This window comes from Lampris incognitus, chromosome 13 (assembly GCF_029633865.1).
Source record: "Lampris incognitus isolate fLamInc1 chromosome 13, fLamInc1.hap2, whole genome shotgun sequence".
Classification (NCBI taxonomy): Eukaryota; Metazoa; Chordata; class Actinopteri; order Lampriformes; family Lampridae; genus Lampris; species Lampris incognitus.
In genome coordinates this window covers 19,459,829-19,476,352 of record NC_079223.1, presented here as the reverse complement: position 1 = coordinate 19,476,352, position 16,524 = coordinate 19,459,829, and the positions used below count along the sequence as shown (strand labels likewise).

The 16,524-nt window shown below is 44.4% G+C and overlaps 1 protein-coding gene across 1 annotated transcript in view; it reads right to left on the bottom strand.

The window, feature by feature from the left end:
* Positions 1-5,646: 5,646 nt before the first annotated feature.
* LOC130122623 (protein bicaudal C homolog 1-like) overlaps positions 5,647-16,524 on the bottom strand; it is a 91,236-nt gene continuing 80,358 nt past the window's right edge. Inside the window, exons 19-21 of the mRNA XM_056291570.1 lie at positions 14,629-14,792; positions 14,348-14,447; positions 5,647-9,045 (exon numbers count right to left, since the gene is read on the bottom strand). Of these exons, the coding sequence (XP_056147545.1) occupies positions 8,918-9,045; positions 14,348-14,447; positions 14,629-14,792 (392 nt within the window). The 3' untranslated portion in view covers positions 5,647-8,917. The remainder of the gene's footprint in view (positions 9,046-14,347; positions 14,448-14,628; positions 14,793-16,524) is intronic.

Below are 16,524 nucleotides of genomic sequence, written 5' to 3'. Positions count from 1 at the left end.
TAGCAAGAACTCTTCATACTCCATACACAATGTGAGGTGCCTTACACACCACACACACCCAGGCCAAACAATGTGGGTAAATGGAAAAAAAAAATTGGCTTCAGACAGCACACCATGACAACAAAAAGAGTGGCCTAAGAACACACCCTAAATAGAAAAAACAAAACAAAAACATGGCAGTAGCATGCCACTCTGACTCACACGTGAATAACAGCATGGGGGCTTGGTTAATCCCCTAAAATGGACTCAAGTTGTGCCATGGACTCAATCAAACGGCACACTGGCCTAATAACACTGCCAAACCGTGAAGTAAATTGGACATCTGCATTTGATGCCTGAGTCGGGTTGCAACGCCCAGGGGATGGCTGTGGTAGAGGAGCGGGGGCAGCTGTTGGGGAATCCACAGCAGTGGCGGGATCATCAGAACCAGGGGAGGCCGTCACAGAGGGAGCAGGCGAACGGTCCGAACCAGAGCACTCAGCAATGGATGACTGCTCATGGACCCATGAGGCAGTGCGGACGTCATCCCAGTCATCAACACTCAAGAGGGAGCCAGTAAGGGATGGATCAACCGTCACAGCTTCAGTGTCCAATCCAGACATCTCAGTCTCATGCCAGTCAGATGTAGGAGGGGCATTGGCCATACCAGAGGCAGGCATGGACATAGGAGCAACATCACCATCCAAGGCTTCATCCAGGGGCAGGAAGTTAACCTGGAGCAGCAGGTTCCGGTGAACAACTCGTTCATTTCCCTCCTGATCCCTTATCCGGTAGATATGCAGGGTAAGTTTTGAGGCAGCCACTTGTCAGAAAGTTTACGTTTCCCCCTGATGCCCTTGTTTGCCAGCAGCACCTGGTCACCGAGAGACAGAGGCTGACCTTTGACCCGTTTGTTGTACTGGTCACATTGATTTCTCTACTCAGCTGCGCAGTTCTTCTGAGCCACTGCCATGGCACAGTGCAAGTCCTTTAAAAGGGACTTCACATAAGCATCATAGTTACACACTGTCACATCATGGAGCACATTCTTGAAGACAAGGTCAACCAGCAACCTAGGGACTCTCCCAAACATCAGGTAGAAAGGTGCAAATCCGGTGGTCTCATGAGCAGTGCAATTATATACGAAGGTCATGGTTTGGATCATCCGCGGCCATTTCTGCTTGGAACGGAGGGGTAAAGATCTCAGCATGTTGCCCAGGGTGCGGTTAAACTTCTCTTTAAACGGGTCGGACCCTTTAGTCGACTGGTTAACGTTGTCGCCCGTGGTGCGGGAGATCCGGGTCACGGCACCTAGTGTAACCGGTGGTGTTGCATTTGAAGAACTGGCCCAGACCAGCATATTGTAGCGAATTCGGGGGGCAACGCAACCACAGGAACTGCCGCGGCCGGGAAGCGAACCTGTATCGCCCGCACCGCAGGAGACACCGCTAACCGCTAGATGAAAGGGTCAGACTCGCCAGCCAGCGGCCAGCGTGTCTTCTTATCCGTGCACATTACACTACCCCCCTCCTTCGGGAAGCGCGTCCCCGCGCTTAAGCATATCAGCTCCTTCATGCCTCAGGGCGCCTACGCTTCCGATGGCCTTACGGTCGCTCCATCCCACTTCTGACACCAATGTAGCGAATTCGGGGGACAACGCAACCACAGGAACTGCCGCGGCCGGGAAGCGAACCTGTATCGCCCGCACCGCAGGAGACACCGCTAACCGCTAGATGAAAGGGTCAGACTCGCCAGCCAGCGGCCAGCGTGTCTTCTTATCCGTGCACATTACACTACCCCCCCTCCTTCGGGAAGCGCGTCCCCGCGCTTAAGCATATCAGCTCCTTCATGCCTCAGGGCGCCTACGCTTCCGATGGCCTTACGGTCGCTCCATCCCACTTCTGACACCAATGTAGCGAATTCGGGGGACAACGCAACCACAGGAACTGCCGCGGCCGGGACGCGAACCCGTATCGCCCCGCACCGCAGGAGACGTCGCTAACCGCTAGACTAAAGGGTCAGACCCACCAGTCAGCGGCCAGCGTGTCTACTTATCCATGCACGTTACAATATCTTTGGAGGCAATCTCCGTTTATTCCGACAAGGTTCAAATAAGAAGAATAAAACTCCTCCGGTCAATAGCAACGTGCTCTTCAGCCCCTCTCGCATATATTACAAGAAAAGCGCGCGAATAAGGCGGGCGGCATAATTTATAGAGGGGGACCCACGGAAGTGACCGTAGGGGAACAGGAGCTGAACAAACGTTCCGCACATTGAATTTGGAGGCACAGCATGGGAGGTTAACGACACATATAATACACATTAGTAATACACAGATTTTGTGTAATTATAATACCTAAAAATAAAGACTCTCTTACATGTGCAATATCATTACATGTAAATACTTCATTTAAATCTGAATTTTTCCGCTCTTTGTGGCTCATACCAAGGATATGAGCCACTGTTCCCCAAGTCATTATTTCCCTAAACCAGTCTGATCTGCAACTTTTTTTTAATGGTTTTTCGTTACGTTTTGTGTCTCACGTGGGCAAACCGCCGAGTCAAACTCCACTTATGTGTAAATTCATTTGACTTATAAAAGAGCAAATTTTGATTCGAATTAAAAAAAAAATCACCACATATCCTGTGTTTTATTATATGACTATTGGGGATGTTGTGACCCCCCCCCCGACCACCCTCTCCCCTTGCTGAGCTCCAACTAAAAATTATGACTCTGTGGAATAAAACAGTGAATCACAGGCTCGCCGCTGAACAGAGTTCAGCAGCACCACCTGTCTCTGTTATGAGCTCATTTGCGCCGGATGAGGAGGCCTCTCTCTGCACCGTGTGAATATTAATTTACTGTGGCAAACAAGAGAGCCATTGGATGGGCTTCACACCATTTAATGTGATCATAAATGAAGTGGGGAAAATGAACTCATCCCGTCTACCGCAGCCAAACAAGAAGTTGACAAATAGTGTTTACTCTGGTGAGTTGACTTGCTCCATGCCCACGTAGGCCGACACTAACGCGTGTCCGCTGGCATGCAGATGGTCGCGCGCACACACTTTAGTAGATAAGTGAATTTTAGGAAGCTCTTCCAATATTCACATAAAAATTTGTAGTTCAAACTATTCAATGGGACAGGCACATTTTCTCCTAGATAAGATTTTAAAGGCAATGCTTTTAAACTGATTTATCCTCTCGTGTAAATTGTATGTTTCTTTAATTTGACAATAAAATGCCTTTTTTATGCCTTCAAACGTTGTGTTTGTGTAATCCCAAAATAAGTATTCATAAAAATAAAATAAAAAAACAAACAACAAAACCCCATCATTATAGAGTTAAAAAGAACATGAAGGAGTTTTGTTAATGTTTTTTTCTTCTTCTTCAGGTTACTGTATACTTAGTAATCATGTAATGAATAACTGTTCTTAGTAATCACGTAATGAGTAACTGTTCTTAGTAATCACGTAATGAGTAAGTGTTTACACGTCTTCGCTTTGTCACGGGGCGAGAGTCCCTGCAAGTGCTGACAGTGCCCTCCTGAGTTTTTAAATAGAACTGCCATTTATAGATTCTCAGGACGCAGAGCACAACGTGGCAACTGCTGAGTTGCTCACCATCGTTTTTTTTTCTGCAGAAATAGAAACAAACGGTGAAGTCGAGGGGTCAGCATTCAGCAGCTAGATAGAGGGTGTGCAGAGTGCTGGGAGAATGACCTCACTGTAATGTGATGTTGTCGTGTGACTTCTTTGACCGGCCACCAGTTCATCACAGAGGAAGTGGATTCAAATGTCCTGGGGGATTCCTCCAAATCACCCCTTCGGGTTACCCAAGAGGAAGGCCAGTGAGAAGTGAGCGAGCAGTCAATCAAGCTACAAAAACTTAACCGAACACTTTGGAAAATGGTAATATTCTCATATTAAACTACCTCCAGTATGTTTTCCCATCATCACTGTGGTCAGGTGGGCTTGAATGATGGACAGTGACTTTATGTTAGGATGAGCTTGTCTTCATTTTTTGTTTCCCTTCATTCTGAGTCGGAGTTATTTGATTATTTCTTATTAAGTAGAGTCTGACTCCGTGGATGAAAGTACACATCGGCTCTGAAACCATCGACACAAAAATGGGGCTCGAGTATTTTTTCCATTTTATGCGGTGTGTTCAAGTCCTCAGTTAATTAGCTTTTCCAGTAAACATGCTGTAAGCCTATGACAGACTGGTGATTTACCTAAATGTCTCCCTGCCTTCAGCCAAAGTGTGTGCTGCAATGGGCTGTGGCCCCGACACCCTGAAAAAGAGTGTGCGGGTAAGGAGATTGGATGGATGGATAGAATTGGGATTTTGCATAATGGGCAAATTATTAGTCTAATCATTCACTCATTATGCAAAATCCTAATACTAATCTTTATTAGCATTCTAATCATCAGACTATTAGCGTGTCCTTTGTGGCATGAATTAGGAGCTGTAGAATCCATTAAATTGTATGAAATGGGGATTTTTCCCATTGTATTTTGAGGTGAGTTTTGGAAAACAACATAACCCAGCCACTGAGGATGCACAAGCCAGAGCATTCTTAGTGCCGGTCCCCAAGCCCGGATAAATGGGAGGGTTGCATCGGGTAGGGAATCTGGCATAAAACCTTTGCCAAATCAAATATGCTGATCAATGAACAAGGGCGATGTGCAGAACTGTAGCAACTACAGAGGTATAATGTTGATCAGCCACAGCATGAAGATATGGGAAAGAGTAGTGGAAGGAGAGGTGATGATTAGCGAGCAACAGTATGGTTTCATGCCACGAAAGAGCAGTACAGATGTGATGTTTGCTTTGAGAATGTTGATGGAGAAGTATAGAGGAGGCCAGAAGGAGCTACGTTGTGTCTTTGTGGATTTAGAGAACGCGTATGACAGGGTGCTGAGAGAGGTGGTGTGGTATTGTATGAGGAAATCAGGAGTGGCAGAGATGTAAGTAGTAGCTTTGGAAATCAACACAGAATTGGTTTTCTAATTTAAATTACAATGGCCTGTGAAAGCGTGGTACTGTATGTTTTTTTGCAGTAGACTACTGATGCAAAGCACCTCCTGAACCTGACTTCCAACTCTAAAGTGACATTTGGAGTCACAAAGTGCCATTTGATAACATTTCTTGGTGCTTTTTGTGGGTTGCTGGTTAGCTAAAAAAAAGGATTCAGACAAGCTAATTTTAGCTGTGATGAGCTGGTGTGAAAGCATCTATTAGGCAACGTCAATGTTAAGTGTCCAGTCAGGATGTTATGTAAATAAGATAACGCTTGCTCCCTAATTGAAAATGTGCAGTCAATACCAGGCGCAGTTCCAGTAACAAGACAATGGATCCAGTATTGTTTCGTTCACAATTATGCTTTGCATCTCTGACACTACATGTCCTTCTTTGTTTAATTAAACCGTGGGAAGGCAGAGCGGGGGAAAAGGAGAATGTTTCCCGGCTGAATTCGAACAGGAGCTAGCAGGGTCATGTGACTCCAGAGGTGGCAGACATGACCAGACGACCACCTCTAAGAACCAGTATCACCGGCCTCCTTCCATTCTGTGTCAATGAAAAGGGTAGGTCATAAAGTTAAGGAGCGAGCAGGACCCTGGGACCGATGTGATGTGAAGACAAAGACATGAACAAGACTTGGTCTACATACATTTATTACCTTTGTTATAGCATTTGAATGTTTCAACAAAATGTCTTTTTTTTGCCTGCTTGACAACTTCGACAAAAACTTCCAAAAATACTTGTAGGTGTACTACAATTACATTTAGAACAACAAAACAAAAACAAATGCCACAGTGAGAAGAACTTTGGCCAAAAAAAAAAGAGGCATGTTTATATTCAACTGTTTGAACTCAAAATCTTCTTCTGTGGATTTTTGTGCAGAATTGTACCCTTTTCTCACGTATCTTAACTACGGTAGTGTGAGATGAAAAAGTCGTACAAAAAGCAAGCATTACATCAATTCCTTAGTGGTTTACATTCATCAAAAATGCACCATTTGATCCAATGCAACACAAAGACCCCTTCAAATAAATTCCTTTGGGAATAACAACATGTGACTAAAACGGAACAAAAATTAAAGACATAATTGCCTATCCATTCAATCGAGGGCATACACTACACAAGCCGGTGGTCAACTTTGACTACGAAGGCGTCCCTTCATTAACCCACAACAGCACGCAGCAACCATTTTTCTTCTTTCTTCACTTATTAAAAACAACATTCACTTGATAAGACTAGAACCTCTATTGCCCTCTAGGCAAAGACATCCAAAGAAGGTGAGCTCTGATGAAAACAAATGTCTGCTAGGCAGAAACACGAGTCAAGGCACTGGGAAAAACAAATCAGTGCTCAACAGTTTCAACGTAGTACCATGGTGAGTCGGGGCAAACGAGCCCTGGGTTTACTTTTAGCATCAATAATCCCTTTTTACATTAGCTATCTCCCTTGCATCTTTTTTAAGACCTCAAAGGAAAAAACAATTACAAAAAAAACATACCTGGTTGGTAGCAACCATGTCACAATGTTATCTAGTATAGTGTTATTAACTTGAGAACCATGTGGAGAATGGCTCAAATTGGACAAAGGGGGGAGGTGAAAAGTGGTTAATAGCGAACACATGATAAACAACAGACCGTTTAAGAGAATCAATGCAAGCAGAGCCAAGTAAAACCTGACTTTTCCCTGTCTGTGATTGAGGACAGCTGGTGCAGTTCTGGACCGACGGCAAACCGATAATTTGGTTTACGGTTGGCCGAGAACTGCACAACGTTCTTGCATGTCGAACATTTTTTTGGAAGCATCCTCTATTTACTCGATAATGGCTATGGATTTTACTTTGAGTTCAACACATAAGTTACTTCTATAGTCTTTAGCTTTTGTACTGTGCAGATACTCTAAAAATGCTGCAAGGAGCCACTTGGTGCAGTGGGCTTGTATGCAGCTGATACAGAACGATCCAAGTTCGGGAAGCTGGGGAAACTGGTCCTCTTCAAAACTAAATCCCCATATAAATCCAAAAGAAATCACATCAAAGCACATTTTAGAGTCATTCAAAGTTAACGAACTGTCGAAAATTGTTTCCCTTCTCAAAAAAAAAAAAAAAAAACTGAACAAAAATATAAGTGCAGAACAAGCAAAAGCTTTAATGATAAACAATGCCGCTGTGTACATAATCCTGTCACTTCTTCAAACTCAGCTTCAAGCGGATTACTAGATATTACACTGCACAACCGATACTAGAAAGCTGTGGACTTTTCTGCATCTTTGTTCCAAATAGCTCAGCCCTTCTGGTAGGTTTGATGCTTTTTATGTAAACCAAACCTAACAATCCTATCTGATCCATGTCCGCTAGGAATAGTGGGATGAAACTAAATTGGCGAACATTATTTTGGTTCTCCCCTAGCAGGGAATTAACGTCACTCAAGACCAAACCAAAACCAAACTAAAACAAAAACCAAAGTGACCTTATGGAAACAACTCCCTGCTGAAAAATGAACTATGTAAATTGGCACTTTATACTACAATGTGACAGCCTTGCTTTGTTACCTCTTCCAAAAAGGCTTTGTCTTGTTCTACATGAAACAGCCAATGACTAGGAAGACAATAGGTTAACGGGTCTAGTGTGGTAACAAGTGCTTAGGAAACATGGAAGGGTGCATAGTGAGAGTTCATGCACATAAACGAGGCCACAGGAAGGGAAATGCTGGCAAATACCATAGATGAGACAACAACAAAAAAAAGACCATGTACCATACACAAACAGAAAAGGAGAACCACAGAAAGATGCCCATCGACACAGCTAGAGAGACCGGTAATGCTTGATACGAACCTCCTCGTCTCTCTGCTGCTGCCTAATGGCACAGCCATAAAACGGCTCCACAGATTAAAAGACAGAAAAAAAAGCAAAGATATTATTAACCTAATTACAAATCAATGAACTTCATTCATGAACTTATAAAAAAGGAAAACATATATGTAAACTGATTACATTAAACGTCCCTCTGCTTCCCTTAAAATGATAATAAAAACAAATGAAATCATAATGCGAGTACAAAATAATGATTTTTTTTTTTTGTATTGTTAAGAAATACACAGACCGACAAACCAAACTGCAGGAAAACAGTAGCAGACAGTTGCTGGGGACAGAAACTGACCGTGGAGGAATGTCGGTCAATCACAACACTAAGGACAGACTGAAGGTCAAAGGCCACAACAGCATCTTTCCTTTGGTGTGAAAGTTGACGATGCCACCACTTTGGCACATTTGAGTGATTTTCACTTCATTTCCTGATGCCCTTTATCTCACTGGCTAAGTGCTTACTTTGGTATGTATGGTACAAAATGCATCCGTGCTTCGAGTTAATACAAAAATGCATAGGTAACATTGTTCTAAGGAATCAGGCTTTCACAGGCAAAAGTCTAGTATTGTTAAAGTGCATGTCATTGATTCTACAGCATACTACAAATGCAGGTAGTATCAATGTGTAATATGATTGTACTAATCGTTCTGCCTATTCCTTTCAACAAAAAAAAGTGGACAGAAATACTGGACAGTACCCTTTCTCTATAACTATAACAACATCCTTGATATAAATCCTTGCGATAGGCTTACTGGCTCTACAAGGAACAAATGCTGGGTTTCATTTATCGGAGAAATCTTTTTTCTTTCTTTCTCATTGGCACTTCAGATTAAACTATGGCTTTTATATATATATGGCATATATATGGCATATATATATATGGCAACAGGTTGAGAAAGCCAACAGATTTAGTTAAGACTAAGATGGAAGGTAAACATCCCTCTAATAGCCAAAGAGGCTGAAGCCCAGGTTATCGAGGGGCAGTGAAAGGCACAAGAGACTGGGTCTCAATCATGGACGGTTCTGGGGTGGTCTGGAGGTCTGGATACGTCTACCAGCGGCCGCTGACACTGGCCATGTCAGCATGGAACTGGCGAGAGAGACGACCGCTGGCGCCGCCCTCCAGGAAAGAGGATCTAATGGGCGGCTCAAATAGCTTTCTTCGGTTCTTGTTCAGTTCTGCAGAGGAGAATAAAAAAAGCACAAATCTTCAACTGAAGCAAGGGTGACGAAAACATGGCTTCTAATGTGACTACATTTTACTAACTCATGGTCTACACCACAGGAAATTATTAATCTTTTCTAAAAGGTCTGAACAAGCAAGTGTCTCAACTTCCATGTGCGCCAATTACATCTTTTTATGCTTTGAGTCTTTTTATGATAAACATAGCTGATTTCCACTGCATAGGCTCTTAAGCTACAGCTATATCAATAACTTGAAGGTTTTTTCCCTTTATTCATCATCGAAAAACTAACCCAGCCACTGGGGATGCACAAGCCAGCGCATTTTTAGTGCCGGTCCCAAGCCCGGATAAATGGGGAGGGTTGCGTTAGGAAGGGCATCCGACATAAAATCTTTGCCAAATCAAATATGCGGATCATAAATCAGATTTCCTTACTGGATCGGTCAAGGCCTGGGTTACCAACAACCGCCACCAGTACTGTTGGCAGCAGGGTGCCGGTGGAAACTATGCTACTGTTGGGTGATGGAGAAGGAGAGGGGGAAGGCATGTCCGGAGGCAGCGAGAGAGGAGGAAGGGTAGGAGTGTGGGGGTGAGAGTCGGAACTCTGAATGTTGGCAATGTGACTGGTAAAGGGAGAGAGCTGGCTGATATGATGAAAAGAAGAAAGGTAGGTATACTGTGTGTGCAAGAGACCAGGTGGAGGGGGAATAAGGCCAGGAGTATTGGAGGTGGGTTCAAACTCTTCTACCATGGTGCGAATGGGAGGACAAATGGGGTAGGGGTAATTCTGAAGGAAGAGTATGTCAAGAGTGTGCTGGAGGTGAAGCATGTCAGACAGAGTGATTAGTATGAAGCTGTAAATCGAAGGTGTGATGATGAATGTTGTCATTGCATATGCCCCACAAGTTGGGTGCGGGATGGAAGAGAAAGAAGAATTCTGGAGTGAGTTGGATCAAGTGGTGAGAGGGTAGCCATGGAGGAGAGAGTGGTGATTGGAGCGGACTTCAATGGGCATGGTGGTGAAGGGAACAGAAGTGATGAGGAGGTGATGGGTAGGTATGGTGTCATGGAGAGGAATGTGTCAAAGGACAGATGGTGGTGGATTTTGCAAAAAGGATGGAAATGGCTGTGGTGCATACACATTTCAAGAAGAGGGAGGAGCACAGGGTGACATAAAAGAGCGGAGGAAAGTGCATACTATATCTTATGTAGGAGGCGCGATCTGAAACAGATTGGAGACTGCAAGGTGGTGACAGGGGATAACGTAGCTAGGCAGCATCGAATGGTGGTCTGCAGGATGACTTTGGAGACCAAGAAGAGGAAGAGAGTGAAGGCAGAGCCAAGGATCAAATGCTGGAAGCTGAAGAAGGAAGACTGTTGTGTGGAGTTCAGGGAGGTGTTAAGACAGGCACTGGGTGGTAGTGAAGACTTGCCAGATGGCTGGGCAACCACTGCAGAAATAGTGAGGGAGAAAGCGAGGAAGGTACTTGGTGTGTCATCTGGACAGAGGAAGGAAGACAATGAGACTTGGTGGTGGAATGAGGAAGTACAGAAAAGTATACAGAGATAGAGGTTGGCAAAGAAGAAGTGGGATAGTCAGAGAGATGAAGAAAGTATGAAGAAAGTAGACAGGAGTACAAGGAGAAGTAGCATAAAGTGAAGAGAGAGGTGGCAAAGGAAAAGGCATATGGTGACTTGTATGAGAGGTTAGACACTAAGGAAGAAGAAAAGGACTTGTACCGATTGGTTAGACAGAGAGACCAAGCCAGGAAGGATGTGCAGCAGGTTAGGGTGATCAAGGACAGAGATGGAAATGTGCTGACAAGCGAGGAGAATGTATTGAGAAGGTGGAAGGAGTATGTCTGTGAATGTTGAAGGAGTACTTTGAGGGACTGATGAATTAAGAAAATGAGAGAACGTTGGATGTGGAGATAGTGAATGAGGAAGTGAGGGCAGCTATGAAGAGGATGAAGAGTGGAAAGGTAGGTGGTCCTGATGACATACCTGTGGAGGCATGGAGGTGTTTAAGAGAGATGGCAGTGGGGTTTTTAACTAGATTGTTTAACACAATCTTGGAAAGTGAGAGGATGCCTGAGGAGTGGAGAAGCAGCATACTGGTACCGATTTTCAAGAATAAGGGCGATGTGCAGAACTGTAGCAACTACAGAGGTATACAGTTGATCAGCCACAGCATGAAGATATGGGAAAGAGTAGTAGAAGCTAGGTTAAGAGGAGAGATGATGATCAGTGAGCAGCAGTATGGTTTCATGCCACAAAAGACCAGTAGAGATGCGATGTTTGCTCTGAGAATGTTGATTGAGAAGTACAGAGAAGGTCAGAAGGAGGTACAGCTTGTCTTTGTAGATTTAGAGAAAGCATATGACAGGGTGCTGAGAGAGGAGGTCAGGAGTGGCAGAGAAGTATGTAGGAGTGGTGCAGGATATGTACGAGGGCAGTTTGACAGTGGTGAGGTGTGCAGTTGGAATGACAGATGGGTTTAAGGTGGAGGTGGGATTACATCAAGGATGGCTCTGAGCCCTTTCTTGTTTGCAATGGTGATGGACAGGTTGACAGATGAGATCAGGCAGGAGTCTTCGTGGACTATGATGTTCGCGGATGACATTGTGATCTGTAGCGAGAGTAGGAAGCAGGTTGAGGAGAGCCTGGAGAGGTATGCACTGGAGAGAAGAGGAATGAAAGTCAGTAGGAGCAAGACAGAATACATATGCATGAACGAGAGGGAGGACAGCAGAATGGTGAGGATGCAAGGAGTAGAGGTGAAGAAGGCGTATGAGTTTAAATACTCGGGGTCAACTGTTCAAAGTAATGGGGAGTGTGGAAGAGAGGTGAAGAATAAGAGTGCAGGCAGGGTGGAGTGGGTGGAGAAGAGTGTCGGGAAGGATTTGTGACAGAAGGGAACCAGCAAGAGTTAAAGGGAAGGTTTACAAGATGGTACAGGACCAGCTATGTTATATGGTTTGCAGACAGTGGCACTGATGAAAAGACAGGAGGTGGAGCTGGAGGTGGCAGAGTTGAAGATGCTGAGATAGGGAGTGATGAAGAAGGACAGGATTAGGAACGAGTATATTAGAGAGACAGCTCAGGTTGGACGGTTTGGAGACAAAGCAAGAGAGGCAAGATTGAGATGGTTTGGACATGTGCGGAGGAGAGATGCTGGGTATATTGGGAGAAGGATGCTGAATATGGAGCTGCCAGGGAAGAAGAAAAGAGGAAGGCCAAAGAGGAGGTTGTGGTGAGGGAGGACATGCAGGTGGCTGGCGTGACAGAGGAAGATGCAGAGGACAGGAAAATTGGAAACAGATGATCCCGCTGTGGCGACCCCTAACAGGAGCAGCCAAAAGTAGTAGTAGTAGTTTCATAGAAAAACTACCTTCAGTAGGCTGAGTAGTGTATTTCCATCAATACATTATAGAAGTTGAGCAGACTTAAAGTATGGATCAAGTATAAACTCAGTATTCTATTAAAATACAGTGTTCATAATTTCTATCAGTGTTTTACAGGAAAAGAATATGCAGGGTATGAATACTGAAGGATAGCTGAATGTAATGCACTTGACAGGTTTTGAACGACTTCACTAAATCTGAACCACTATGGACACAAACACAACTAAGGATTTTTTTTTAATTGCTTACATAGCATGACCAGCAAAGACCTTGAGAAAGTCTAGCAATGGGAAATACAGTAGATCAATGTAATTGAAGGAAGTACACCCAGGGACTGTGCCAGCATCTCTGTGGTCTCAAGTGATCAATAATGACAAGAAAATTGGCCTAAAGATGCCACAGGATTGCTCACACTGAAATAAAAAGAAAAAACCCATCACGTTACAATCCGTTTTTCATGGAATATCACAGAGCGGCTTGGACAAAAAAATGAATGCATAAATAAATAAAAATAAATAAAATGTCAGCGCAACACTGTGGCATCTTAGAATTATTTATATGACGGCTGCGTTTCTGTCACTGCCAGCAAAATACTTGAGCCTGATCACTGGAGACAAGCTGCTCGCTCCAACCGCTCTTTTTATTGGCATATGGACAGGAACAGAAAACCTGGCTTGTCATGACTGGCATGCTATCTCTCGGTAATGAAAGACAGAGACAGAGAAAAATGGAGACGGTGAGGCGTGAGGGCTAAGGGAAAGGTGCGTATTTCTGTTTTCAAGCCCGTGTGAGTCCGTCGGCAGATATGTATAAGGGTCAATCTGTGTTTGGCTGAAGAGTGAGGGGGCGTTTGGCTCCAGCTGTGGTCCTTGATCTGCTCTCTGTTTCTTCAATAAAACACTGGTTGTTCTACTTCCCTCTACCGGTCCCACAGTCAGCCCCTGGTTCTAGTTCGTGTCATTATCCTTATTTATTTGTTTGTTTTTTACAGAACTTCACAAAATATCCATGACATGAAGCACAATGCCCCAGTACAAGCAGGAATGAGTTTTGCAGACTTACGACTTCTAGTATAATGGAATATGACATCACTAATGAAGTGCGAAACCCACTGCATTCGCATTAAATTTAAAGCGGGAAAAGGTCCATCAACATGGGGAAGGCAGCTGGAGCAACTGGACCCACACCAATACACTCATGTGAGAAGAATGTGTTCTTATCCTCTTTGCTCTTAGGAGTGCAACTACTGCGTGTTAACACTATTATAAGAGAGTAAATTAGGTGCAACTGCGCTGCCTTGAACAACTCCACTTTTGGGCTGCCAAAAAAAAAAAAGCTCTTCTGTCTTTCAAGTGATGGCAGTAAAGGCAACGTTTTCTGTTCCAGTGTTTTTGAGAACAGCCGAGGTAGGGACGTGGCAGCAGCGTTCGCCTCTTGTGTAGCTGGGTGCTACTCAGGCTCAGTACAGCCCAAGACAAATTGGGAGATGTTAACAAAATACACGCAAAGGAGATTTCACACTGCCTCCAAAAGGAGCGAGTTGGCAGAGCTCTGCTCTAGCTGACAGGGGCAATTATTGGGACAGCCCTGTGATATCGGCCTGATCCCACACACTGCCAGAAGGGAAGTGGGTCAAAACTGGGTGGAGTGCGCTGGTGCTTGACTGACATGGGTGAGTGTGCGTGTGCCGACAGGATTATTAGCACATTCTTTCCAATGCAAACATGCACTTGACCGTGTACAATCGCCACTACTCCTGCTATTACTACCGCCGCTTCTACCATTAATAGTATTAACAGTCACACCAAATAACAACTGTTGGTATTACTGTTATGAACAATAACAACAGTAACCACCTTCGTCATTATCATCGTCACACTGAATCAACAGTACCCGAAATGGCGAGCAGCATTTTCCTGCGGGCTCCGAAGGTGGTGATACCCAGTTCTTTCAGGTCTTGGTCTGTGAGGGTCAGGAAGGTCTGCAGGTCAATCTGGAATGCACAACAAAAACAAATCAGCACCACCCTCACCGCCACTTGACTGACAACTAATGCTGCGGAAATACTGTGAGCCGATTTCTCCATTTCTTGGACGGCATCAACGCATTTCTCTGGGTGCGTTTCTAACACAAGGTCCGCCTTAAAGCGAAGGCAAAGCGGGCGTACACCCTACCTCTTGTTGTTGGAAGACGTCCGTGTACTTCCCCAGGCCGAGCTTGCTGAACAGCTCTGGCAGGTCAGAGCCTTTCAGAGAGGAGTTCAGGCTGCAGCCATTGCTGCCGGTCACGGAGGAGATGCAGTCCATGTAGTTGCTGCTGCTGAGGTAGTGCTCCGCAGCTGTCCATCAAACAAGCACAGAGAATAAAAACAAAACAAAATCAATGATTTTCACCAACAACTTGTAGTTTTAGGCTGAACTGTTGGATGCGACTCTCCAAGACTTTTGGCTCAACTTGTTACCACCTTGGAGTCGTACATTACAAGGAAATGAACATCTAGCATAAACGCCTATACCATATACTATATGTACATACATAACTCAATGAACACCGTGTTTGTCCGAACTACAACAATGCATAATATTTCAAAATTGTTTCGACTGAAGGGTTCAAAATCATGTACACGGAACACTGTGAAACAATGACTGTTAACCAAGCCATATCACTCTTTGTAAAGACTGAACTTCACTACAGCCAATCTCACCATATGCTGAAAATAGTTTTTTATTCTTGAAATCACTTTACACCACTGCCAATTTAATATTCCTAGGTTTTTAGATTGTCTTAGATAGTATTTTCTACACATCTTCAGACACTCAATCATCCACTTTCGAATGTTGTCTTATATTCCCCTGTACACTGTTTTACACGAGGACCCCACCAAGCCAACTCCTTGTGGGTGTAAATTCAGTGGGTTGACTGTAAAACCTGACCTGACTCAGACTTCACTGGATGCGGAATGACGGTAGGTTCACAGCTACATTAAACTCAGTCACATTTAACACCACTTATGTCTGAGCAGCAGTTTTCCCCGCTCTAAACATCTGGTGCCTTTTCAGAATTGCACAAGACACGTAAAAAATAAATCAGATTTCCACGCTTCAGAAACTTCCAGAGCTGCATACGAATTCTGCAGACAGTGTAGTTACTGGATGTAGACACAACAGAAAGTGTGCCCGGTTCGGTGAATTGAGATCAGCGGGGATGATAAACTGCTCTTGTTTCTCTGGAGCGCTGCCTGCTGTGGGAATACTGTATCTCTCCTGTGAATGAACACGTCTTCGGGTACGCCAAGTGGACACAGTTGAAATGAACTCCAGTTTAAGCAGGTTCTGTGAACTTTACACCGGATACAGGTGTGCAGGAGGGAAATAAAACATATGTGCGCCGGCACACACACACACACACACACACACACACACACGTGTAATTGTGGAAGCAGCCTGCTGTGGTGCGCTCACATTAAACCTTTGAAGAACGTTCATTTTTGGGTGGGTGGTGCGCTGCACTTCATTTGCCCCCCCCGGCAAACCTGATCATTAGCAGGGTGACTTCAGTTACAGGTCAAACTTCACAACTACTGAGAACAACACAAGCAAATGTAAGCAATTCCCTTTAGCCTTGCCATTTATCAAAGAGGATTTGTGCCTTTAAGAAATTGCAGTTGACACCGTCAAACATATCGAAATGCAACACACACGTGTCCGTGTCTGCACACACGTGTGCAGATAAGACACGAGAATAAAAGCGAAACACAGATGTGATTGTTTTACTTTGAATATTTACACAAGCTGAAACGCAAACGGGGCAATATCGCTTTTCCCCGAATGAGATGTGGTTTTTGTGGCATTTTAAAATCCAATCCAAAAACTTAGTAAAGTCCACCAGACGATTGCATTTCACTACCCCGGCCTTGAAAGGGTGACACAATTCAAAGCAAAACACGTAAATGTGTTTCTCACTGTGCGGCATTTCTCAACAGACTGTGCGGCAATTCAGCCTAAATTAAATGTAACAAACCGTCCAATCACATTCTGGGGGGTGGGGTGGGGGGGTCGATTAGTAGCATC